General features: G+C 39.9%; 3 protein-coding genes and 1 long non-coding RNA gene across 4 annotated transcripts; 2 read left to right on the top strand and 2 right to left on the bottom strand.

Moving 5' to 3' along the window:
* Positions 1–2,423: 2,423 nt before the first annotated feature.
* Positions 2,424–13,701, bottom strand: LOC109484121 (glutamate receptor ionotropic, delta-2-like). Its single transcript, XM_019787341.1, has 9 exons — positions 13,614–13,701; positions 9,821–10,029; positions 9,508–9,692; positions 5,616–5,758; positions 4,927–5,154; positions 4,573–4,831; positions 3,835–3,989; positions 3,243–3,313; positions 2,424–2,724 (listed from the first exon to the last, which is right to left on the bottom strand). Exons 1-9 carry the CDS (start codon positions 13,699–13,701, stop codon positions 2,572–2,574), a joined length of 1,491 nt encoding a protein of 496 aa, XP_019642900.1. The 3' UTR covers positions 2,424–2,571.
* On the top strand, positions 6,922–8,686 carry LOC109484152 (zinc finger protein 239-like). Its single transcript, XM_019787379.1, has 2 exons — positions 6,922–7,001; positions 7,342–8,686. The coding sequence occupies exon 2, from the start codon at positions 7,481–7,483 to the stop codon at positions 8,534–8,536; it is 1,056 nt and encodes a 351-aa protein (XP_019642938.1). The 5' UTR covers positions 6,922–7,001; positions 7,342–7,480; the 3' UTR covers positions 8,537–8,686.
* A 2,950-nt stretch (positions 13,702–16,651) lies between the features above and the next one.
* LOC109484125 lies at positions 16,652–19,119 on the bottom strand. Its single transcript, XR_002141060.1, has 4 exons — positions 18,980–19,119; positions 17,863–17,959; positions 17,247–17,349; positions 16,652–16,847 (listed from the first exon to the last, which is right to left on the bottom strand). It is a non-coding gene; the product is annotated as an uncharacterized LOC109484125 (long non-coding RNA).
* A 1,221-nt stretch (positions 19,120–20,340) lies between these two features.
* LOC109484122 lies at positions 20,341–25,330 on the top strand (the record flags this gene model as incomplete). Its single annotated transcript, XM_019787342.1, has 4 exons — positions 20,341–20,647; positions 23,579–23,677; positions 24,529–24,681; positions 25,279–25,330. Coding segments are annotated over exons 1-4 (392 nt in total), but the record flags the coding sequence as incomplete, so codon positions are not given.
* Positions 25,331–26,242: the final 912 nt, after the last annotated feature.

Below are 26,242 nucleotides of genomic sequence, written 5' to 3' on the forward strand. Positions count from 1 at the left end.
TACAATTGGTGGACAATAATTAAACAAAATGAAACTAGGTAAAATTAAAAGTGACCGGGATATGTACGTGTACAACATACATAACGGAAAAATATCTAGGTATGCAAGAACAACAGTTCTCTATAGCTAGAGATGTTTTAACATAATATATTTCTATGTAACAATAGTTTCACAAGTATGCACCAGGAATTGTACAATGTAAATTGTATGTAATGTTTAATTTCTATCGTCTAGTTGATTTGACTAATTTATTTGTCAATGTTAAGTGGTTGCCTATAACTAAAGAACAGCATGGAACTTTCTAACCTAAGGAATTCACAACTAGCACTTAGTGCATGTCCTATATTAGAATTCCAAACACATGTGTAATATTTACGAACAATTTTGTAAGAGTGAACTTGATATATGGGCTCATGTGGTGCCAGCAATTTTATCAAAGATTCTAAAGGAAGTTATCAAAATCTTATCTAAAAAGCCACATCATTTTTATGAGCCCCCAGTGCTCTCTTATGGAGTAGCTGGCAGCCGTCCAGAAATATTTCCAGTCTTCCTGTAAGTCTGACATCCATCATATTCTACACCCAGGGTGCTTGTCTTGTCGCTTCTCTCTATATGACTATATCGTTGAAGGTCAATTTAGGGCAGCAGAACTGCATGTTTAAAGTCGGCAGTTTTCTGGACACTATTTTAATGTAGGATCTACATTTCTTACATTTCATACTAATATTTCTGAGGCAAAAATGCGATGCAAGTGACAAAAATATTGTTGTTTGGTTATCCTTTCGTTCTAGCTATTTTTTGTGGTACTGAACATGAAGAGACTCATTCCGTTTCTTAGGGGAATTTCAAATGCTTAAACGATGAAATGATGATTAAAATGTGACAGTAATGTAAGTATCAGAATATGCGAATAAGTTTTTTTTTTAGTTTTGTTTTGCCACCCTGAATTGTTGGATTTGCGTGAAATTTTGCTTTAAGTAACACGCTCCTCTGTAGCATGTGGTAATGGGAGTAAAAGTTCGTCCGAAAATTTACAATATTAGCCTTGTATTTCTGTGGTCTACCACCATTTTGGCCAGATTTTTTTTGTTCGCCCTCTCGCATTTGTTTGGGGTCTTCAAAGGATGCCATCCATTAAATAAAATCAGTGTGGCCTTTGCTTTCCTACAAAATAGCTTGTGCAAGCAATAACAACATCGTTGTGCTTCAATATCCCAAGTTTATTACCCGTTTTTACACACCGTCAATAATGTTTCATGCATACTTACATATCTATAAATGGCCCCGGGCACAGCAAATGGTTGCGTTAAAACATGGGGCCTCAGAAGGGTTTATAAACCGGATGTAAAAGTGCAAAATAATATCTCCATTGGAACATTGATTGGAAAGGAAAAAAATACTTACATTTTCTCAATGATTAAATCTATGTTTATTCGAGATTAGATACAGTCTAATAAAAACAATTGTTTTTGTATGTACAACTAGCATTGATTCTGACACTTTTGCTACTCAAAGGGCTCTTGCTGTTTGATTGATAGAAACAATGATAATGAATGGATTGTGGCATGTTTACAATGTACATATCTACTAACTTTTGAATGTTGTTTTGAAGAGGTATATCTATATAGGTATATTTCATAATAATGTACGTTATTGCTTTGTGAATCTTTATGACTTTAACATATTTGGATCTACATAGTATATATATACTCCAGTGTGATTTTAGAAACACCACATGACTGCAATGAAAGACAATTGGTAAACACATATACTGTCCAATATCATTCGCTTCTTCTGCAGTAGGAGATATAGCGTGGATTTTACTGTCTAATAGCAAGAATAGATTAACCAATCAACAGCCAACATATAGTATGGATTATTGAGCATTAAAAGCACTGAATAGTGCCTGTTTGACCAACCCATTGTGTGGGCTAGGCGGATTTTCTGAAGTATTTGTAACTAGATGTGACGGCGATGATTACAATAGTGTAGGTAATTACAGAGGGCATAGTTGTATAATTATATCAAAGGTGTGGAAAGATACGTAAAAGGTATGCAAAATAAAAGACAAAATTCTTAGTCGATGTCAGTGTCAATAGGCTATACGATAACGACATCGATGTCCTACGTTTTGGTCTGTGACTATGTGACAACAAGCCCGATCAGTTTCTATAAACAACTGATATACGACCACATTCACTTCGCTCACTCGGCGGTATATTCAATGGTTAAAGAAACCTTAACTGGCCAGGCATTATCATATAGCTAGAAGACGACGACCAATCAAAAATCTCAATTTTTAGGTGTTTATATCACCATCACCAACCCGGACGTGAATAATGATCTTGACCAATTAGCGTTCGCTACGCTAACTCGGTGGTTTATTTGATGTTAATTGACTGACAAGGCCGTATTACAACATACACACATTGCGGTGGGTCATTAATCCTTAAATATACACATTTGTTCGTGACATCATCAGCCCTTTATTGCATTACATCAAGGAATATTTTTCAACGATGTTGTCGTCTAATACACTTATATATTCCTGTTACAGTTATCTTTCTTATCTTACAATCTGGTAGTATTGGTATTGACGTTGTTATGACAATTATCACAGTGTCTCTGTTTGTAAGTGTTCCTCTGTATCAGTATCGCGTACTGACCGCTGGAAAAACCTCTCATCAGCTCCTGCAGATTGCCCTCCTCGATGTCTTCTACACCCTGTAAAAAATATCTATATATCATTCATAATATTTATGAAATTATTATTGTGGTAGTATATATATATATATATATATATATATATATATTGGACAGAATAGCCACAACATGGTCGATAGATATTAATAGTGCCTAATCAAATGACCAATTAAAGGCTTGCTGATACACCTTTTTAGATACAAAAGTAAAAACATGTGTACTAAATATTGTAACCTCCTGTGTATCCTTGTTTGCTAAAAAAACTACACTACAAATGTGTAGTATTTTAGTACGGACTGTAACTATTAGCATAAAATTTAGATGCTAGTAATTTCTGTGACTCAACAGCATTTTAATTTTGTATAAATATTTCCTAGAAATGGACACAAATCATACTATGACAAAATTTTTTACAGGTAATATAATGTATTACAGTAGTTATGCCATGTAATAACTTTGAGTATGGTATTGAAAGCTACATATAAATCATAAAACAGGCAATGATATATAAACGACAGAGGTTAATGGTATGTTGTTACCTTGGTCTTGAATCCTCGGAATCGACACCACAATATTTCTAGTACTGCCACTACACATCCTAGAACACAACCTGTTAAGGCAAAAAAATACCACAGCAGGTAAATTTTATGGAGGACATCCTCCGCGGACTCAAAATCTAATACGATATTTCGAAAAAAAAAGAATCTTTGAATTTTGAGGTTATAAGCCGTGTTAATCAAGAATTGCATGCATGTGTGGTGACAAGACATAAAAACCAAACAGACATGTTATTCTTGTATTCATCAACAGTATTACCTGTCCTTGTTCTAGAAATTCTAGCAAAACGGCTTGAAATTGCGCTGGATGCCTTTAACACGTACATATGTTCCATAGACTGTCTCTTTTTAGGTGTTTCTAGCCAATATGTAGCCTTTACCAGGCTTCGGGAGGCGGCTGGAAATCGGCCAAATAGAGACATAACATGCCGGAAGCGGGAGCGGCAACTGTTCTCTCCAGCAGACCAACTCCCCTGGCATGTTATCTCTCTATTTGGCCGATTTCTAGTTTTTCCAGTTGCCAATATGGCGTACGCTATAGCTAAGTCACAATCCGACATCTTTGTCCACCTACCCCCTGCTAGTAGATAGAAGATGCCGATGAAGTCAGCCATGGCCAGCTCCCGCGCGCTCGCGTCTTTCCTGGCGCCGTCCAGACTACAGCTGCTCCTCGGCCACCACGTGTCGCGCAGAAGGTCTATCCTCCCGGACTCCCGGAGCCGCAAGATTCTGAGTCAACCCAAAACATCGGTTTTTACATTATGATATAGTCAAGTTTGTCTAAAACGACCACTTACAGAGTGACAGAGGAAAAGTGGCAAATGTATGGCGACAAGACAAGACAGATCTAGAGAGCAAGCAAAATTTTTACTCGATTTTACAATTAAAATAAACTACACCATTGACTTTATCGGACCAAATTGGCAACAATGCATGCATTGTAGAAAGACTGCCATACTGTTGCAATCAATGGAAAACTGTCCAATTCCATCAAGATTTCTCGCTGTCGTCATACGCAGTAATTTGGCCGTGTGCTGTTCCAAATAGTGGTCAATGTCACGTTAGACAAGTTGTGGGGTTAGGCAAGTCATACTTATGTCGATGGCGCAAAATCTGGACCGACTAAAACACTTACTCTTAGACTAACGACAATTTCTTCGTCACCACACAAAGTGTTTACATTAGTAACTGAAGAACTGTATTCAGCGTTAGTCAGTGTCTACTGGGATGAGATGTCCTCCCCACATCCTGAGAGTAACGCTGTTGACAGTTTTATTGTCGCCAAGATAACGGCATAGAGCTGTACACTTACTCTAACGACAGTCTCTCCGTCCATGGGCTGTTATTCTGCGTAGCTATGCCGTACCCGCGGTACAGGAAAGGTGCCCCCGCCGTGGCTAGTCTACACTCCGTGTCACTCCTCGCTCTGTTCTGAAAGTACGGATCGTGCACCATGAAGATGTAGTTACTGGTCAGCACGCGGTCCATTCCTTCATTCACAGAGCTGACGAAACTCTCCCCGGGCCTCGCCTTCATCGCGTGCCACAGGCGTTCATACACGGAGTTGGTGCCTGGAAGATAAAAAAAAAGTGAAAACAAAAGATGGCTAGTAAAATTAACATTTGCAAACCAAATGCATTATCTTGCACAAAATTGACGCTCGTACCTTCCTGATTTTTAAAGAAGTCCAATAGCGAACCCTTATCCGTGATCCCGTACAGAATGGAACTCTGAGCGGCGAGGTCTTCCACGGATGACACGGGCACGCTGAGATGGCGCACCGTGAGGAAGGCCGTGAGGTTGGCGGTGTAGGTGGAGACCACGATGAGGGCAAACAACCACCACACACCGGTGATGATCCGGGCTGACGGGGACCGCGGGGGAGGCTCGCCACCTATCGGATCATGTAAACATTGCACCAGGACATCATTGCTTCGTCTCTATATTGCATTATTGTTTTGATTTGACAGCACGTCGACAGAACGTACTGCGCCTGTGCAGAACCCCACATTTTCACGCTTTTCGGTGGATTTTTGGTCAACGTTGCATTGGAATTTTGCCTGTTGCAGAAGATATCTTTTCCAACATATAACATTTGGAAACTACAGACGAGATGTTAACCTTATATGCGCGAATAGGACCTTATATGAGACGTTCTACCGAAGTGCTATGTATAATACACTACGGGTTTCGCGCAGGTGCAGTACGTTCTGCCGATCGACGTGCTTGATTTGACTACTTTGTCAATGAAAATATAGGGCTTGACTTTTATTCGCAACATTGGCATAGTGCTGTACTGTACTGTTTATAAAGTTGATATTACCTCATTCATAAATCCCCACATTTCGCAGTTACCTTTCCTCATGAGGGACCAGTACGCGAACCACAGACTGTTCCTGAGGTTGAAGTCTCTGTCGTTGTCTGCATGGTAACTCTGCACACCCAGGCGGTACCGAGCTCGACTGGTCAGGTACAACAGGATACCCACTGCGAACATGCTGAGGTCAGAGGGAAAATAGTTGAAAACTAGAAATTTTCAAAGTGAGATATATTATCTATTTATTTCTGGTTTATTTATACAGGGTAGAAACCTCAGTGCTACATGTATTCAAAATCAGTGTTTTTCAGGAATGCCCTGTAACAACAAGTGAAACATAAAAAACAATGAAATTGACACAATAAAAATACATAACATAAATACATAAATCAAAGTCGTTATGCCAGGCCAAGGTCAGGAGGTCAGAGGTCAGCAGTGTTGCTTCAAAAGCTTCTTAAACGACAGGTAAGACGTGGCCACTCTAACTGTGGCAGGTAGGCCGTTCCAGGCAAATGCTCCACGGGAGGGCTACGAGTGGGGGCAGGATCAGGGAGGGCTACGAGTGGGGGAAGGATCAGGGAGGGCCTTCAGTGGGGGCAGGATCAGGAAGGGCTACGAGTGGGGGCAGGATCAGGGAGGGCTACCAGTGGGGGCAGGATTAGGGAGGGCTACTGAGGTGGGGGCAGGATCAGGGAGGGCTACGAGTGGGGGCAGGATCAGGGAGGGCCTTCAGTGGGGGCAGGATCAGGGAGGGCTACGAGTGGGGGCAGGATCAGGGAGGGCTACCAGTGGGGGCAGGATCAGGGAGGGCTACCAGTGGGGGCAGGATCAGGGAGGGCTATCATTGGGGGCAGGATCAGGGATCCTATACGCAAACCTTCTTCGGCCAGATTCTATTTGGACTTTAGAAAGTTTGAAAGATAAGTTTGAATTGTGCCTAGTTTAGTACATATGAGATGTTCTACAGATTTGGAAAGAAAATACATAATGTTTACCTTCGTATATGGTCAGCTCTGTTAATTCTCACTTAAACTCATTCATATATATATTGTCAGACAGGAGTCTAAATGACTAAATCCCTCCTACATGCAATCCCTCCTGCATTTAAAGTGTGGTCCCCATATATAGCAGATTGGCAATATTCTACAGGTGCGGCCTGACCATGGATTTGTACAATAACGTTACAGCTTCCTTATTATTAGCAAGATTGGAAAATGTCCTCTTTACTGGCCCAAGAACTTGGTTGGCCTTTTGTGCAGCCACAGCAGAGTTGACATGAAAAGCAAGTTGTTTATCCGGTGTAACCAGGTGTGCAATTTCACCTTTGAACTTCATTGTATTCACCTGTGACCTAGCGACACGACGGAAGGAATGCCAGAGTCCCGGTGTACGTGAAGAAGAAATTAAAACATCTTGGAAAGCAGGTAAGACTTTAACATAAGAACATCCAAGTATTCTAATGTCGAGGGCGATAGTTTGAGATCACTTGTGTTGAAGAATGACCGCAGTAGGACGAGAAAGTATAGACATTTCCTAGACGTGAATAATTAAAGTGGAGATAAAGGGGAGGGGGGGCGGAAAAAAATACGCTCGGCCCCTTGCATTGCCACCTGCGGTTTCTAGACGCATTAGGTTGAAATTATATAGCTTGCTCAAATCAACTGGAACTCGATAAATTTTGTTTTATGTAAACCTTATTTTACAGTTAACAGCTTTAACGATAAATCTTTATAATTTCAATTTTTCATCATGTTTTTTCTTTAGGTTAGACATGCCAGCAGCAGGACAAGGGTCTTCCTCTAATGTTGTTCTTGTGTGATGGGTCTCCTATTGGGGTTTCCAACGTTGACTGCGACAGCAAAACAAGAATGTTGAAGACTAGACGGCAGCAGAAAGGGTCAACATGAATAAGGCTGGTAAGAAACGCTACATGTGTGGGGAGTGTGGGTACAGGACTGATCGAAAGTCAGTGTTATCCCAACATGAGAGAATCCATACAGGAGAAAGACCCTACAAGTGTGACCAGTGTGATTATTCTGCAGCACGAGAAGATACCTTGGTCCGACATCTAGCAGGTCACACTGGCGAGAAACCCTACAAATGTGACCAGTGTGAGTTCAGTACGGCTGGGAGATCAAATATTTTCATGCATATGAGAACTCATACAGGAGAAAAACCTTACAAGTGTGACCAGTGTGACTATTCTGCTAAACAGAAAAGTTCATTAAACTGCCATATGGCAAAACACACTGGTAAAAAACCATTCATGTGTGAGGAGTGTGGATTCAGGACAGCTGACAGATCGAACTTATCAAAACATATGAGAACCCATACAGGAGAAAAACCCTACAAGTGTGACCAATGTGACTATTCTGCAGCAAAGAAATCCGGCTTAGATGCCCACCTTGCAAAACACACAGGTAAAAAACCTTACATGTGTGGGGAATGTTCGTACTCGACTGCAGTAAGGTCTGACTTGTTAAAACATATGAGAACACATACAGGAGAAAAACCCTACAAGTGTGACCAGTGTGACTATTCTACAGCACACAATTCTTCCTTTTACCGACATCTAGCAAAACACGCTGGTGAGAAACCTTACATGTGTGGGGAGTGTGGGTACAGGACATTGCGAAAGTGTACCTTACTCCTACACATGGCAACCCATACAGGAGAAAAACCCTACAAGTGTGACCAATGTGATTATTGTGTAGTACAGAAAGCTGAATTAAAGCGTCATCTCAGAAAACACACCGGTGAGAAACCCTACATGTGTGGGGAGTGTGGGCACAGGACAGCTGACAGTTCCCACATGTCCCGACATATGAGAACCCATGCAGGAGGAAAACCCTACAAATGTGACCAGTGTAACTATTCTTCAGCCACTAGGTCTGTCCTATCCCGACATGAAAAAATTCACATGAAAGGCGCTACCTCTACAACTGTGACTCTCTCGTAGTGCCATTCAGTACACCCAATCTTCTGTTCTTTGTATTGATAGAAAGCTTAATGATATGTCACAGTAATGTTCAAAACGGTCCATGAGGCTAGCCCTCCCAGCAGGATAACAACAATTAGGAACAGGTAACAGTTAACGGTGTCGGTTACACTTCAGATTAACATAACAAAGAATCTGTTAACGTCTTTTCCTAAGATTTGTTGTGACCGTCAAGAAGCCAGGAACATTGTCTGTCCACATGTTCAGATGAGAGGTGACTGCTGTATGTATCTTGTTTAAAAGAGAATAAAGTGTATCACAGCTGAAAAGTGGTGAATTTTTTTTCTAACCCTTCTCTCTCTCTTATACCGCCCCTTACAAGGTGACATACCCTTTCGTTAGCTTAATACAAGACGGGGTTCGCCAGGCCTCCGTTACACACATATCTTATAGTTTTCCTGATGATAACGTTATCATTTACATCGAACCCATGTAAGTTTGCCATTACGATAAGGATCCGATGTGCCAAACAAAATAAAGTAACGGAATAAGATAACAATTGAGATGGTGGAACTTTATGTTCCTTTGCTTACAATTAAATAAATAAAAAAATTATTTCCAGGCTATGCATGATGTACAAAATGACTAATAAACTGGTGGACGTACCAACTACTAAGTACCTGATACTAGCCCAGAAGAGAACAAGAAATAGCCATGCCTTCAAGTACCAGAGTCATCAACCAAGGATTGAGGTGTTCAAGAATTCATTCTTTCCTAGAACTATTGCACAGAGCGGAATTCACCAAGTACAGTAGGGGCATTGTCATTAGATAGCTTTAAACAATGACTGGAGTTAGATGTTCAAGGGTTAGGTGTAACAAGTCGATCGATGTAATGTAGCCGGCTGCCGCCGCGCCGCGTACCTGCGAAGCTGGTGTGTTATACCGGTTATACAGATACAGATACAAAAATATCAGTAATATTTATTTTACCTTGCAATTATGGCTGCCCATACAATCCCAGAGAAGGGATGTACGAAGGCGAATGTGTCCCTCTCCGTGTCCTCAGTCCGTCTCATCACCATGACAATACCGTACTCCATGAACGGTTTGGTGAAATCCACAACATCCTCACGCTGGGAGGTTATAGTGAGAGAACCAGTGGCCAGGTCAGCATTCTGAAAAAGGAATCATTAAATTTTATATAAAAAAGTTTAAAACAAACAACATTTTTTTAGGATTTAGCAGACAATCAATCTTGATTTAAATATTTCTGAAAGTTTGAAATTGCCATAAATCCTCTTACCCCCTTCATTATTTCGCCTATTACACCGTCCCAGGTGCCGTTCTCCAGGGCATTTCCGGATTTGCGATCCGGAGTCTCCTGAAGAATGTACTCGAAGTCCATCGTTTTCTTCAGTTCCTCAAGAAGGTCCACACAGAAGCCAACAAACTTCCTTCCCGTTGAGGTTTCCTTCAGCATCACAAAGGGCTCTTCCTGTTGACACAATAAGTCTGCATTTTAACGCTTTTGTAGACATCAGAAAAACAAAACAAAAGATGTTCAAAAATAGAATCAGTTTTTAAGGGGATGGATATTAACGTAATGTGTGCGGTGACTATTACAATTGGACATGTGACATTGCCATGATATGGCATGCCAATTGATATTTAAATAAAACCTATATGAACAGATTTTTTTTACAGATTTCTAGCGTGCATTGAGATTATACATCTTAAATTGTAAGCAGCAGACACAAAGCTGTGAACATGTCTTGCACCTGGAAATCACTTTGAGTGTCTTTAACCTGGTCCTATATAAATATTTCCAATGACCTCCTAAGAAGAAAGCATTTGAACTCGCTGTGTATTATTGATCTTAAAAAGGCCGGTGGGAGCATGACACGGTGCTACCTTTAGTCATGGCACCTACCACATTACCGCATATATCGATTTTCCTAGAGAGATATTTTCTGACTGAGCGAGTTTATGGCTATTCTGGGTAGAGGCCAAAGGGAAGAAATGTGTGATCGGTTACGAACAGAACACATTGATTCACAGTGCTTGATTTTCATTTCCTTTATATGACTACAAGTATACTGTAAGTAAGAGGCAAGAGAAGCCTTAGGAGAATTTTTTCTGCATGAACGGAGGTTTAATTGTACTTCGGGGCAATTCTAAGGTGTCAATATACTTTGTAGTCAAGCTAGAATTACGTATAGTCGTATGCATGGCTCGTAGAATAACCCCTCACTTTATGAATAAGCGAAATAAATACACATACACTTTTACACAATTACATTCAGATAGGTGTTACGTAGAATCATCTAAAATTAATAATTTACCTGGAAAACGGCCACCCTTAGATGCTTAGCCGGAGCTCTTATTGCCATCTTGTGCCCTGCTGTAAAATAATCCGCTGTTATTCTTTCAGATCAAAATAAAAGGCAGATAGACGTACGGTTACAGGCTATGCTACAACACTAGCAATGATGGTGCATTCGTATTTTTTCATAAATCAAATTCACCTGTATATCTGAGAAGGCTTATCATACTTGCAATACAGGATATTATGTACACATTCCTGGCATGTTTAAACAGACTTGAACACATATCATAAGAGATGACTAAAATAGAAATGTCAAATTCTCTTACCAGGTGTAAAAAAGCTGTTGTAGTTTAACATTTGGCTGTCGTTACCATGGTGAAGTAGCCTTTGGAGCGTTGTTCCTTCTGCTTCGTTACTAACATTTCCTATGTACAAACACAAAAAAACAACAACTGAAATTCATGACAGTTACGTATACGACCACGTTTGACTTTAAGATAATGATGAATCGTGTACATAATAACTTTGTGAAAAAATGTATTCATATTTTTGAACACTTAAACCGGTTTTAAGTATTATAATTGTGATATATATTTTGAGTTATGTATCGTTACTGCTAACATTGCTGTGAATGTAATGTCTAAAATTATAAGTAGTCGTTGTGAACATGATAATTACTTCCAGAAGGTTTAAAACAGCCCAGATGTATAAATGACTGAACAGATGATAGATTATTCTCCATCTTATCTCTCTGCAACACATTTGAAAGGGCCGACGGATTGACCTTCTAATCTTCCTTGAAGCACTGAAAAATTTAATCCGACATAATGGCTAATCGCTTCGTTTCAATTTAACCCAGGCACATTATTTAGATTTCTTGGACAAAATCTGCAAATTGACTTAAAAAGGATTAACATCTTAATTAGTTTCTTAATAATCTTGACAGGTAAATTAATCGGTTTTGATCTGTCTGAAACATTTTGTTTCAAGTATTTTGCGCTTTATCTTGCAATAAGCTAATTTTTCATTCATACAACACCCGAAATTGCACGTGAAACCCGCACTAGATACTCTCACGGTCTTGACGATAATCTTTTTAAAAGGTCTCTAATACCTCATTACCCCTTGGTAAGCTAATACATAACCACCCTGTCAACTGACACATTACTCAAGTCTGCAAAAACATATAGGAGGGATTCATCTCAATGTATCAGGTGTAATCTTTAATTAGAAATTGCTGGATAGGACCGGAACAGCTTTCAATCTGTCAACTACGTGTTCCTGAAAGTACTATTGGTTCCATTGTAAGATGCTACTCAGTAATCTGTCTTAGCGTCTCTACGTTTCTGATTGACGTTACGATAAATTTAGGATCGGGTCTTGTTAAGGAAGAAGACAGGCTATTACAAGGATGGATTGGAAAATGTAACGAGATGCTTTTACAGCCAATTTATTTTACGGGAAGCTGGTAACAATATGTAGATTTCCGAAGATTCTTGTTTCCAAGAAACCTATGGTAAGATCTAACGATAACATGGAGAGTAACTATACTAACATTCTAAAATTAAGTTGAATTCTACCAATTAGCAAATACAGTAATTAAACATTTTCTATTTTGCAATTGCAAACTAGCAATAATAACAACGGCCTTTAGGAAAAAAGCCTTCTTTTTATAAGATAGGTATATCATTATATATGACAATGGCATTGTTTACTTTAACGTTATGTTAAATAGTGTGAATGCTGAATGGCTAACGTACCTTAAATGTAGGTAATCATTATTAATTTGAACGTTATAAATAGAAATAATGATGTTAGAATTAAAAGGAGAATTAATATTTTACTTTGCATTTAAATTTGTCTACATTAAGTCCAGCAACCGTGTCTTACGTTTGACTAGAATACGGAATAACATAATCATCTTAGGTCTTACTGCTATGCTGATTTTATCATCTAGCCAGCCATATGCAATGGAAAACCTTTCAAGCAACCTTAATTGAATACTTCACGTTATGTACATAGTAAAGTTCCTTAAGCAGGCTTGAAAGATATTGTGGCATTACGCAGTCACAGCGTAACCACCGTTACATCTAATACTTTAATGGCAGGTTATGGGCCAAACCGTATAGTCTGTAATTACTCACACACTTAAATTAAGGGTAAATAGGACTGGAGTACCAGCATAACGTTACTTTATTACCGCAATATTGCTACTTGGTTAAACTGCAGCTGGTCCTAATTTACACACAGCTGCTTGGCAAGAGTAAGTCGTAGAAGCATTTCTTCTACTCATCATCGCCATTTTTATAATTGTAAGCAGTATGCCCCTGATGTGAATTTACCTACATCCCAATGTTCAAGGAGGCAGTGCGGTACATCCATTTGACTTAACATTAAGCAAAAAAAAAAAAAAAAAAGAAGAATAGTTCGGATGTGTGCATCGGAAAATTTGTGTCACTTGGTATCATAGTAATTAATACACATATGTATAAAGACCGATGTATTTTAGTTTTCCACTTCTATTATGTGCTGCCGTATAAAATTTGAAAGAAAGCTAGGTGCCTCCGTGTGTATTTTTGCCGATGTCATAAAGTCTCGGTACAGACATTGAGGTTGTAGATATCAACATTATTTCAGGAGAACATTACTTCGAGCAATTATTCTTATGCAATTATTCTGCCACGTCCCTTTTAGAAAGACAATAATTCAGCATACTTGAATTCAAGATTATAAATATAACATGTGGGAGTTCTTAAGTTGGGGTACTCACCAAAACCTCGATATTCTTCAGCATCGGTGCCGTATGTTAGGAAACTGGTTGCCCAAAGGAAGAAAATGGCAATTCCCCGCATGGTCATCTAGCTTAGAGTCTGTGCTACCGGGTAGTCCAAGTGAGTAACGTGTAGATGTACATACCCAAAGGCATATCATGGGCAATAAAACCTCTGAGCCGACATTTAAGTAACTGCACTGCGTACTACGCCCAGACCTGCCTCAATGGAACGGGGGCGAACACCTCGTTTATAACACTTTAATGCCACCGGCCATCTGAAGCCAGTCCTCTGTTTTGGTAGATTTATGTGACAAATAAGAAATAACCTTTTTTTGGCTTTTGTATAAGTTTTCATATAACACATTTGTGTTTTAATTTTTAGCGATTATTTTTTTACACTTATCTCACAATCCCGGTAAAAATTCGTCACGTATATTTTGTATTTTATACCTTATCTTAATATTTCTCTAGTCTGGGCCCCATTAAAAACAATTTGTTAAAATTGAATTAGGCTACCCAGTCGTCTAATGATTCAATATGCTCAATGAAAATATAATTAATTGTTTGTTACCTATCTTATAACCGTTCTTCTTCCATATCGTTAATTGTTTATTGTCCAGACATGAGGGTTAGCCTTACAATATCCTCTACTGTATAATAGATCAGATAAAATCAAACAATGGCTTTCTATAGCCATCGCCGAGAAAATATGTAATAAATCATCTCAATGTCGGTAATTTCCTTTGAGGTTTTATCTTTTAGAATACATTTTTTTTTCATTATAGATTACATTTGGAAAGAAATGTCTATTTCCGTACATTCCATACAAGTACGTGGTTATATTATTGTGATGTACTACTTGATCTACACCATTCTGCAATGCCAGGTGAATTTACCACCAGATGATTTATATTTTCCAATCTAGCATTACTGTGCACCTGAGGCTAATGGTCCTTATGGATAGGTTTATGCCCAGATCCGTGAATGCGCACGCTGATGCGCTCCAAGATTTTGGCTCACATTCACCTTACTCATCGGCAATGGCTTGGATTAAAAAAAAACACACAAAAAAAGCTAGAGGTCTACGACTTCGTACCTTTACCAAATAAAGTTAACTTTTATGGCTGACGAATTGTACACTTGTACTGATTATACACATAACTGTAGGGAATACATCAGTTGATCAATGACATATACTAGTATATTCTTCGCCTAATCACAAGAAACAAGGGTATTCTAGTATTCCGTCTTTATGCAAATAACGTCCTGATTTTAATTAATTTTTATGATAATAATCTTAAGTTAATTTTAAAATGCCGATTTGAAGTTGACCTTCGTTTTCACAACCGCTACTTACCCACGAAATATTATGAAGATCCATTAACAGCTTTTCGAGTTATGCTGTTGACAAACATACAGACCCAGACCACACCCACTCCACCATGTCTTTTCTGGGTAGGCCTTAATTCGGAGTCGAAGATGACTGTTAGAGTCTTTGTTTACCAGTGTGTCCTCATGTTGTATGACACAACCGAAAACAAAACCTCCTTGTCGAAGGCAAAAGGTAATTTTCATGAAATGCAGCTGCTGTCGCAAACCGAATAAACGGGAAATGTGACCTCTGTCGACCCTATTAAGTTTGTAAAAGTACCTTTAGCGGGGTGGCCAGATGAAGTGCCTTTATCGTTCAATACGTCTTCGGTTTATAGCTCAGTTTGGCTTTTAACCAAAGAGACGCAGGACAGACAAAGTAGCAAGGTGGATTGCGTCCACTTCAGGGTGTGTAGAAACGCTGGGCGTGTGGGCTCTTGTTACGTAACGGCAGAGTGCTCAACTCGGAACCAAGAGGTCCCGGGTTCGAGTCATAACATAATTCCGGCTATCTCCTGCGAATTCTTAAAATGAATTTTAAGTAGAACTTAAAAGTTCTAAGAACTTTATGCTTATTTTACCTGTTCTTAGGTGTCGTTAAAGTATCTTTCTCTGTGGGGTCTATATAAAAAAAATGACCTCCAAACTATTTCAAGTCATCAACCCTTCTACAACACAACTTTGCCATGATCGATCACATGAATAGTAAAAGAACGCAACCCACAGCCTTTCATCCAGACCTATTGATCCACGTTGAAGAAGATATTGAGCCTCTAATGTCCAGTTCTGAAGGCATAATTGGCTCTTTGTAATCGTTGAATGTGTTTCGTTGATCAATCTTTCAGCAGACCGCCTCTTATTCACCGCGTCATACAGACACTAGACTGGTCGAACCCAGAGGTTTCCCAGCTCATTTATCAAAATGAATCTTTCTCCTACGCTCGTTTCTCCTTCACCACAGGGCTAGCAATGTCTTACACTGCATGATTGAGTTCAACCAGAGTCATTTGCTGGTACTCTAAGTCTGGTTGATTCAGTACTAGGTTAGAGCAAGGACATTATAAAGTGTGTATAATGTCCTCGGTTCGAGCATGAAATGATTAGTAGCATAATTGAATTGGGCAGTGCATAATACACGACCGATCTTTGGAGTAAAAAAATAAAATAATCTTGCCATGTCAATACATCGTATATATGTTAGATTACTTTTCATGGAAACATGAAATTCTAGGGTTGCTTTACAATGTGAGATGTAAAAGAGCTCTATAAAGCCTTCAGTTCGTGCGGTTGGGCACCCTATGCTTTTACAGGACGGCAAAAAAGTAATTTTTCTGAGGTTTTCTCTCTCTCTCACACACACACACACAAACACACACCACACCACACACACACAGCAAATCACACACACATACATGTACGCACAAACACACACACACACACACCACACACACACAGCACATCACACACACACACACACATACATGTACACACAAACACATACACACAGCACATCACACACACACACACACCATGGACACACACACACAACACACACACCATGGACACCACACACACATATATGTACACACAAATACACAATTGCAAACACACACAAACACACACACAACAAAATAACTACCTAAACAAACAATAAGAGGTAAAACCACGGTTTACATTCCTTTAATGAATGAAGACTTCAAGTACATTTCACACTGTCAATGGAAAATGAATCAATCACATCTGCTGAAGCACATTTACATGGCTACTGATGGTGTCAACTTGGGAAAGCTTCTTCTTGGTTAGATGACACTTCAAAGCAGCAGTATGGTCTCTTGTGGAATAAGATGGCTACATCTGGATCTGAAAAAAACAAACTGGCTTTAGGAAATGCAGTTTGATATGATTTCAAATCTAATACAGTGTCTATATATCAGAGACTATTACATGTATGGATAGTATACAGTTCCATAATGAAAATTAGTGTAATAAAACTAAGGGCTAATCATGTTGTGACTAGCGTACAGGATTCTTAAGTATGACATTTTTCCAACAAAAAGTCCTCAAATATATTTTTGAAGTAAGAAAATAAATCATGATCAAAACTGATCTGAAAATTTTTTTTTAATTCATTTTCTAAAAGTTAGTTTTCTAAATTTTTTTATATTAAAATATGTAAAAAGCAATTATTTAAACATCATGTATCGAACAGTTTTTATAAAAAAATTCTTGAAACATCTGAAATCTTGTATTCAAACTGACCTTCTATTACATCTCCTTAGTTGGACACTGCCTTCTGCTTGGGTTTGCGCAGCTTGCTGATCAGGATCAGACCAAAAATGGTGCCGTATGTCGCTAACACAAACTGGGAGGGTAAAGAAACAAAGTGAGAATAAAACAAGTGCAATAAAAATAGTCACTTGATACAATCTTCTCATACATACTTATAAGTTGGTGTAGGTAACTCGTTAATTTACATACACTACAGCCACAACTGTTTTATGATAATATCTGTACTATTTTCACATAGAGCTTTTGACCAGTCACTCTGGTCTTCCTCAGTTGACTGACCCAGTGAGACTTATCACATGGCTTCTCTGAAAGGGGCCAACATCGTTTACATAAGGTACCTTTGACCCAGTGTTGACGTCACACTTCAGAGAAGAAACGTTACTGCATCTACTGATTACTGAAGTCTCACTGGATCAGTCTATTGAGGAAGACCAGCGAAAGCTCTAGGTGAGAACAATTCTCTCTTTGTGTTGGAACAAAAGTTCTTTTATTATGTTACCACCAACACAAAATGACAGTCATGACAGAAGCTAGATGAGAAAACTGAAGAGAGCTGTTATGTGACTGTGAGTGATGTATGACTTACATTTCTCCTGCCAAATATAGTGTAGGAGTTGAAGTAGTGCTTCATGCCAGTAAACACTGGCTCTGGACCCCCGGCTCCTGCCATCTTATTCACTGACCTGAAAAAAAAAAGAACAAAAAAAAAATGTTTATAATTTATAGCAAGGTTTCATATAGGGAATTCTAAAAATGTTGTGTTTCCTGTTTCAGTCCTGAAAGATTAGGGTTGGTAGTTAGGGAATAGGGATTACTAGTATCTTATTTTCTTTCTTTTGAACTTTGGTGTAATCTCGAGTGATCTAACTTACAGTTCGACAACGTAACACTCGCATGAGGACACCTATATTTTAAATGACAATGTTGGAAGCTAATTGTACAATGTTTCATCACTCAAACCATCTGTATCTGTATAGCTAGTATAACTGCCCTTTGGCGTAACACACCAGCTTCACAGGCAGTGCCGGCACACAGCACGGTGGCGGCTACATTACACTGAACAACTTGTTATACCTACTACTAGTAGTAGTAGCCATTTTCTCTATATACTTGAGTCAATGTGAATACATTTTCCTTGATTTTCTGCAGTTTCATAATTAAACAGTGTATGGTTTAGCAGTGTATGGGTTGATGATCATTATCATTATGTACCATACTGAAGGTAGATACATAACAGTTTGTCAAAGAGTACAACCTGAGTTTTCTCACTGTAGCTATTATATCAATATTTCTATCACCAGCTTTTCTACTACTACATATCACTCTGGGAGCTGTAAAACTTATGACCTTCTGCAAAGGACGCGTTCACACCTTTTTGCTATGTGGTATTTTTGGAATTAAAAAAAAAAAACTGTCTCCACATTTACTGTACTGTGATAGCTGTAGGTTTATATTTTGCATAGCAACACATAGTGTATGGCTCAAGTTGGTCGAATCTTGCTTTAATATGATGTGATTTACGATCGACTTACTAGTACTAGTAGTAGTTTGGCACGATTTTTTTATTCGCCCCCCTCCCCCATACAACAAATTCGAGTTACGTTATATTTGTGAACCTAACAGAACACCAATTCACGATTCATTTAGCTATGCCATTTCTAGTCTATGTTATACGCAATATATATCCAGCAAACTGGATGTACCTGGTTTAAAATCGCCCGTAAAACGACCTGAAGTTGACGAACACCGGCGATTTCGGACACAGAAAAATGGAGGAAGGTCACCCGAATGCGGAAGATGTGACGAGCTCGGTGATTGGTCATAATCAACCGGCTTCGCCAATCACAAACCTTGTGACAAAGCCCGTTTGAAAGGGGTGATGTAAGCAAAACACAGCAGGGGATTCGCCACTAGGCGATTCGCTAGACGATTCGCACCACCGCTCAGTTTAGCTCTGGTCATGGAGGGAGAATTCTACCTCCATGATCGGTTCTATATCTTTTATACCTCCATGGTTCAATCTCGACTGCATATCGAACTGCGAGGGAAAATGAAAAAGAACTTGACTAGACGGTTTGAATTTGATCATTATGAATCACAACTTATTACGTGATCGCCCTAGCCTTTAGCCCCATTCCAGATCGAGCCCAATTGATTCGCTTCGAGTGATCCGGCTCGTTCTTGCTCGAAGCCGGATCAAAGCGAATCAATTCGGCTCGATCAGGACAATTTTATCCTTGTGGGAATGAGACCTTTGTAGAGGAAGGCTGTAGAATTTTTTGTTATTCATTCACATAGAAAAAGGTACAATGTTGGTGCCGCACTCAAGTGGAAAGCACTTATGTTGACGGCACCACTGAAATAAATACATATAATAAAGAAAAAACAAACGCAACTTTCAGACAGGTAAAACAGTGAATACAGGAAATTATTCACTGTAAAGGCTGTAGAATTTGCAATTGCATATTCAAGGCTGTAGAATTTGCAATTGCATATTAAAAAAGAAGAAGAAGAAGATGTAACGTTATAGGCCAGGTGAGGAAGAAAGAGGGAGAGATAGAGGAGATAATACACGGGAAGAGAGAGGGAAGGGGGAAGATAGAGAGGGGAAGGGAGAGAGGGAGGGCGGGAGAGAAAGAAGAGAGGGAGAAAGAGAGAGAGACTTCGGGTCAGGTCTCATCATGATGCATATAGCAAACTCTTTTTTTTCTTCGGTACAACTTAGCTCAACTAAGAATGATATAAGGTAGGTCAAACTTTGAGGAATGTTACATCTCAGATCAGATGTCACTTCCGACAGCATGCCATCAGGCTAGTTCAAAACCATGGTTCCTCTGACGTCATTTACAACATCGGATACGCCCAAAACGCTTCGCTAGACATGAGACGAATACAGTTAAAAATTAGCCATGAAACTTCACCCTCTACCCCCTTTGAAGCCCTGACTGCAGAAGATATTTACATGGCAATGACGTTAACTAAGTGCTGCATTAGAACACAGTCATGCGCGTCCTAGGAAAGATGGTTGTTGTAGCAACAAATGTACAAACAGAGAGAAAAAAGATCAACCAGTTTTACCCGGCGTAGACAGGATTGCGGCGTCGAACACGCAGACCTTTTAGCTTTGTTTGACTAGGATTTTCATTTCGTCATCAGTCATCATATAGTCTGCACGCGACGTGTGAGTTTGCTGGAGTGTAGAGTCAGTCGGGTTTTGGGTGTCACTTTTACCGCACTGCGGGACTTTGACGGGCACCACTTCTTGTACAGCACACTTTGGAAGATGGTGGTGTTCCGATACACCGCGGCTATCTTCCTGGTGCTTGTTCATCTAACATCGGAGGCTACTGCACAGACAAAGGCACCACAAGGTTAGTAATAGTATATATAGGTACCAGCTCGACCGCGGGTCGGATCGCCTTAAGGCCGGAGGGCGATCCGATCCGCGGAAGGGCTGGGACCGAGGGTGATGCGGAATACACCGTGTTGTATTTTATCTGCTAGTATGTCATACCCACAGAGAACACAGACATCTCAATGCAAAATGTGCCCAAATTTGGTGTATCTAAACAAAAAAAGTGTAACGGCGCCAATTCCAATCTCCGAATTCGGTGTTTGAAGTTAACGTTTGGAAAGCGGATCACATGGTGCGCGCAAAACGCGTTCGTATTATTCTATGGAACTTTTGGAAGCCCGTGTGATAGTAAAAGAGAACCCCGGGCCGTACCGCTCGTTATCACACAGGCCGGAACTAGCCTCCACCAGGCCTTTCTACGGGAATACGGATCGTAGAATTCGGCAAAAAAAGATAATCAAATCAAATGGGCCAAGGGAGTCCGGTCGCGCGGCATAGTCAAACCCCAAGGCAGCCAAACTCCCCTGGCAAATATTCTCCTATATATAGCCAGCGTAGTTAGTCTGGTAGAGACTAGGCCGGAACACCTGTATCGAACGTAATCGCGGCCCATGACATAAAGAATCATATCTAAGAACGAAACATTGAATCTCTCATATCAGCGTGGCTACATTCCTTCTAGGTCGTCGTTTTGATTCCGCAAGATTTTCAAGTAGTCTGTGAAAGAACAAACCGCTGATATTAAAGTATCTAAGACAGACTTTTTTCTCAATAAAACGGCTCCATTAAACATTTTCAGGACACATCCACAGCTATTCCGAAAATGTCGTTAGTTTGGGACCGTGTGGCGTTCGCACCCCAAGATTGACAGTTGAAAAATTGCACAACACCCAACCAACCCTTACCCCACCCCAAGAACATTGTTCCAAAACTTTCAATCCTAACATGTAATTGTATATATGCATGTTACAACAAAAAAGTACAAAATACCATTGAGGCAGAACTATCAACAGAGCTAAAATGCTTTGAACGATGAGAGTTTTTGGTTGAGTGGCTAAAAAGCTGCGGACGATTTTTTTTTTTCGTTTGGCTGACCGAGTTCCAATACACGATGTTTGCACAGCTTCAAGTGTGGTGTAATGGAGACGGGCGCACGGTGACGTGGGTTTGAAAAGGGGGCATGCGTCCCTTTCTTACAACAGTGACATACACGCTGAAAGAAGACATACATGAACGTATAACTTTCCATAAACAGTGCCCGGACGCTTTCATCTGTAGTGCTGACGTACACATCACCAGCGAGCCGAGAATTGTCGTCAGGGCAGCGGGGATTGTTGTTCTCACAGCGACTTATCGCGCAAATCTAAACAGACCAGGAGATGTGGAGTCGTGTGGCGTAGCAGTAGAGTGTTCGTCTTGGAAACTAGAGGCCCCGGGTTCGAACTTACCCTAGGCCTGGAAGCCAAACTCGTTTTCCTGGCCGCAAGAGTCCTTCGCCCGCTGGTGTAAATTACCGTTACGGGGGAGTCTAGCCCGGGGGGAGTTTGGCTGGGCCGAAACCTCCCCACTGGCTCAATTCCATCGCAGCGGTAATTCATGCGGGCGAAGGGCTTCTGACTGCCGAAGCAAACGGTTAGCGGCCCGTAAACTTGGCTTGCGCCCAGGGTAGTTCGAACTCTGCCATGCATGCCACCGTTGTTGTATTGTCTTCTGTGACGGTGGCCTCATTTCAGAAACTTCCTTGTAATTACATGTCAGAATATTTTAAAAAAAAGGAGACAATTTTTAATACCAATATTTGACGACTAGACATGGTGACGACACACTCAAGATATCAACTTATTCTATGCCGCCACCAACGTTAACGAAGATAGAGGACAAATACGGAACAGGGCAATCCTCATTACACCTGAGTTAAGTAAGGAAATTTGTCCAAAGTACCTTTCCCAAGGGCACACATGTCAGGACTCAAACCCGGGACCTTCGTTCCGAGTCGAGCACGCGCCACAACCTTAGGCCTAAGTTAGGGGACAATCGGAATCAGGCGCATTACATTAAAGCAAATTAAGCTCAACCTTTTGCCACTGCCTTTTACCTCTCCAACCGAAGACAGGTAACCATTTTACACCTAAAGTAACAACATTAAGGAAATCTGTGTCACCAAGTCCTGTGTAATGTCCTTGGTGTCACTGACTGTCTTTCCCAAGGACAAATACTCTATAATGGAATCGAACCCGCGACCTCTCGATCCCGTGTCCACTGATGTAGCCACTCGGTCATTTGACGCCTTCGCGAGGAATGCGGCCGGTGTTGAGCCACATCCTCTAGCTGCCACATACGTGAGAGGTCAGGTGTTTAGGGCTAGAGTAAGAGTTAGGGTTGATATTATAGTTAGGATTAGGGTTGGATTTGGGATCATTGTTCAGGGTTAGGGTTAGACTTACGATTGGGATTAGGTTAGGTTTAGTCTCCCACATCACGACCAAACCCCTCCCGACCCTTGGCCTTGTCTCAGGTATATTGGAAATCCCCAAGTACTACCGGGGTCATGTAATCATTTCCCCACCGATGGTTAACGTTACAGACTGGCCAATTTGATATTGTCTTCCCCCACCGAAAGATCTGCTTGGAGATTAGGGGTCATTTTTATATGACACATCGTCTAGTGTCCACCTGTAATCGCGCCCCCATGCGGTATGTCACAACAGTACATTCCAAGGGACTTGCCTATAACACTGACAGACCCACACAATGAGGCAGTACTAGTAAGATTGATATGAGTTATGAATTGATATGAATTAGTTGGGATTGATATGCATTACAAATTGATATATATTACTTGGGAAATACCTTATTTTTCCCTTAGTGGTATATTTTTCTATGTGTCATCTATGCGTATGTACCTAATTGGCAGAGTGTAACCTAAATGTTGCATGTTGGTTTGCAGGGGATGCAGCTGCCACAACAGCAGCATCGGCCAGCAACGATGGCGGCTCCGGAGATGGCAACCGGGAAGAAGTATTCGTGGATGATGGAGGTGCAGCAGGTACATGTAAAGCCCGTTTCACGCATTCACGGATATGGCCTCCCGAACACCAGCCGAACGCTCACCACCCATGGTGTAAGAGCAGGTCGGCGTAAATCGGCTGGCCATGGGTCTGCTAGTGTTCGGCGAGGTCGGCCACAATTCGGCATTCTCCCGAGACAGAGGTGCTTCCGCAGCCTTGCTTGCGTAAGGCTATATACGCTACGGAAGCACCTCTGCCTCGGGAAAATGCTATTCGGCCGCCACAGCCGAATTTTTCAAACTGTTAAAAACATTCGAGGGGTCGGTCGGGAGGTTCATTACAAGTTGGCTGGTGTTCGGCTATACGTCATCAGAAAGGAAGTTAATGTGTTGCTGCCAGTTTGTGATTCCTATTTATATTTTGTACCCAAGGTTTTTTCGTAGTGATGTAGGGATTGTCTCTAATATTTGATCTTGACCTACTGTATACACTACTACACTGGCACTTAGTAATATCTGTAGCAATGTCTAGTACTGATTGAAGGATACAATAATATTATAATCTTGTTAAGAAAATTTAATAGATGCGCCTGCTGTTCAAATTTCAGTAACCATTCCTTATAGTGAACAAATGCATATAGATTTGGTTGGAGGATATAGAAATTAAAACAGCTATACATTAGCAAAGTTTTCTTTAATCTCCAGTATTTTCCCGTTTGGTTTATTTGTTTGTTCGTCTGCTCTAGCTATAATTCGCACTGATACAACTACGGATTTCTAAATAAACCACAAAAACGGAACCAAATTTACTGCTAGCTTAAAATTATTGTATAACCGTCAGTTTTATTCGTATTTTTATATATCATCATTTGTTAATTTTCTCCTTGCAGCGACTACAACATCCCAACCTAACACCTTAAATGCCACTACAACAGTAGCCAACAACTCAACGTCACAAGCCAACAGCACAAATGCAACTTTAACCACGCCTCCTTTGACTACAACAACACCGACAACCATACAGGCTACAACAGCAGCAGCAGGTATGGGAATCATATTGTACGGGCATTATGTCACATATTTGAACAAAAATTGAAATATTTAATTTAAACAAAAAAGAAACCCATCGTGTGGTAGTAATTTACTTTTAAACGTTAAATTTTCAGCATATTTGTGCAATTATCTCACATTTCTGGTATTTATGGTTGGCGCTAAACAAACCCATATAACAACGTTAAATGCTTTTGTATAAGATATAGTTTTCGTGGTTCAAAAATCAAATCAAGAATTAAGTGATATACTTAAACTCCCTTAATCTAAAAAGTAGACATGAAAATACATATCAATTATGTCATAAATAATTAGGATGTAGTGTAGTGTTTATGTTTATGTATAATGTTCTGTGTTTTCTATACCATGTTTCAGTACCATCATCATCATCATCATCATTGATGATGATGATGTGTACCATATCAGTACCATACGAACGGCATAATGCCATTGAAAAGAATTTTGAAACATTGCCCCAAGTTTAACAGTCTGGTACATCTTGATCTTAGAATAGCTGTTTGTACATGTAAAAGTAAACGGTCGAGGTGGATCATGGAAAGAAGTTTTAAATACGATGTTCTGATTTTCAGAAGATGCAAGCTGTAGGGATAAGTCTAGTAGCTTCAGCGGTGACAGTTTCATGTAAGTCAATATAGTGTTTATTAAACCCAGATTTTATTGGTTGAAAGGGTTTCTTAAGTCTCTCCCTCTCTATATCTGTCTAATATTATATCATTCTCATGTCACGTACTTTAACCCTCAAACATCCGACCTTTTTTGCGACCGAAATGACCAAAAATGGACCCCATTTGGTTTCTTTCAAATTTATATTCCCTTTTGCATTTGCATTCTTTCAGTGATCTTTGCACATATATTGGTCAAACATAGTAAGAGGTATATTATGGCATGATTAAGTGTAAAAAAATTCCAGCTCATTATCATGATGTATGCAAAACATAGGATGAGGCTTGTAGGCATGAACATGAGGTTGACCTTTAACCTAATATGATTCTCAAAGCTAATGACCGCTGAAAACCTGATGAAATAATTCCTGAGGTGGAGGTTACTTGGCAAACTGCATAATATTAAAGTAATGCTTCCTTGAAGACATATTGAGGACATCCGAACGATTTCGTCCGTTTGGACCCCAGGCGGTCTTACATCAGACTTTCGTTGTTATTTTTACAAATGTGTGTCGATCTCCAAAAAAAGTAGGAGAACTTGAAGAAGAGACTTATTGACAAAGTCACGGGAGTAATTTTTTTAGAATAAAAAATTTTTAAATAGCACATAAAAAAATACGCCTGAGGTCTAATTGGACCCCGTTCGGGTGTTTGAGGGTTAAGTATTACTTGATAATTCACACATTTACACATTTCTACAATTTCTGCTACTGCTTTATATTTTACTTTCTAGCTATTTGGAACTTGACCTCCGTTCCTTCAATACACCTGAATGACGACTAATTGTCATGGTATGCCAATTATGATTTGATTATGTTTTTATTGTATATGTATGATTTAGCATTTATATGGATTTATGTATGGGTTTGTA

The sequence above is a fragment of the Branchiostoma belcheri genome, unplaced genomic scaffold (assembly GCF_001625305.1).
Source record: "Branchiostoma belcheri isolate BF01 breed outbred unplaced genomic scaffold, Haploidv18h27 scaffold69, whole genome shotgun sequence".
Lineage (NCBI taxonomy): Eukaryota > Metazoa > Chordata > Leptocardii > Amphioxiformes > Branchiostomatidae > Branchiostoma > Branchiostoma belcheri.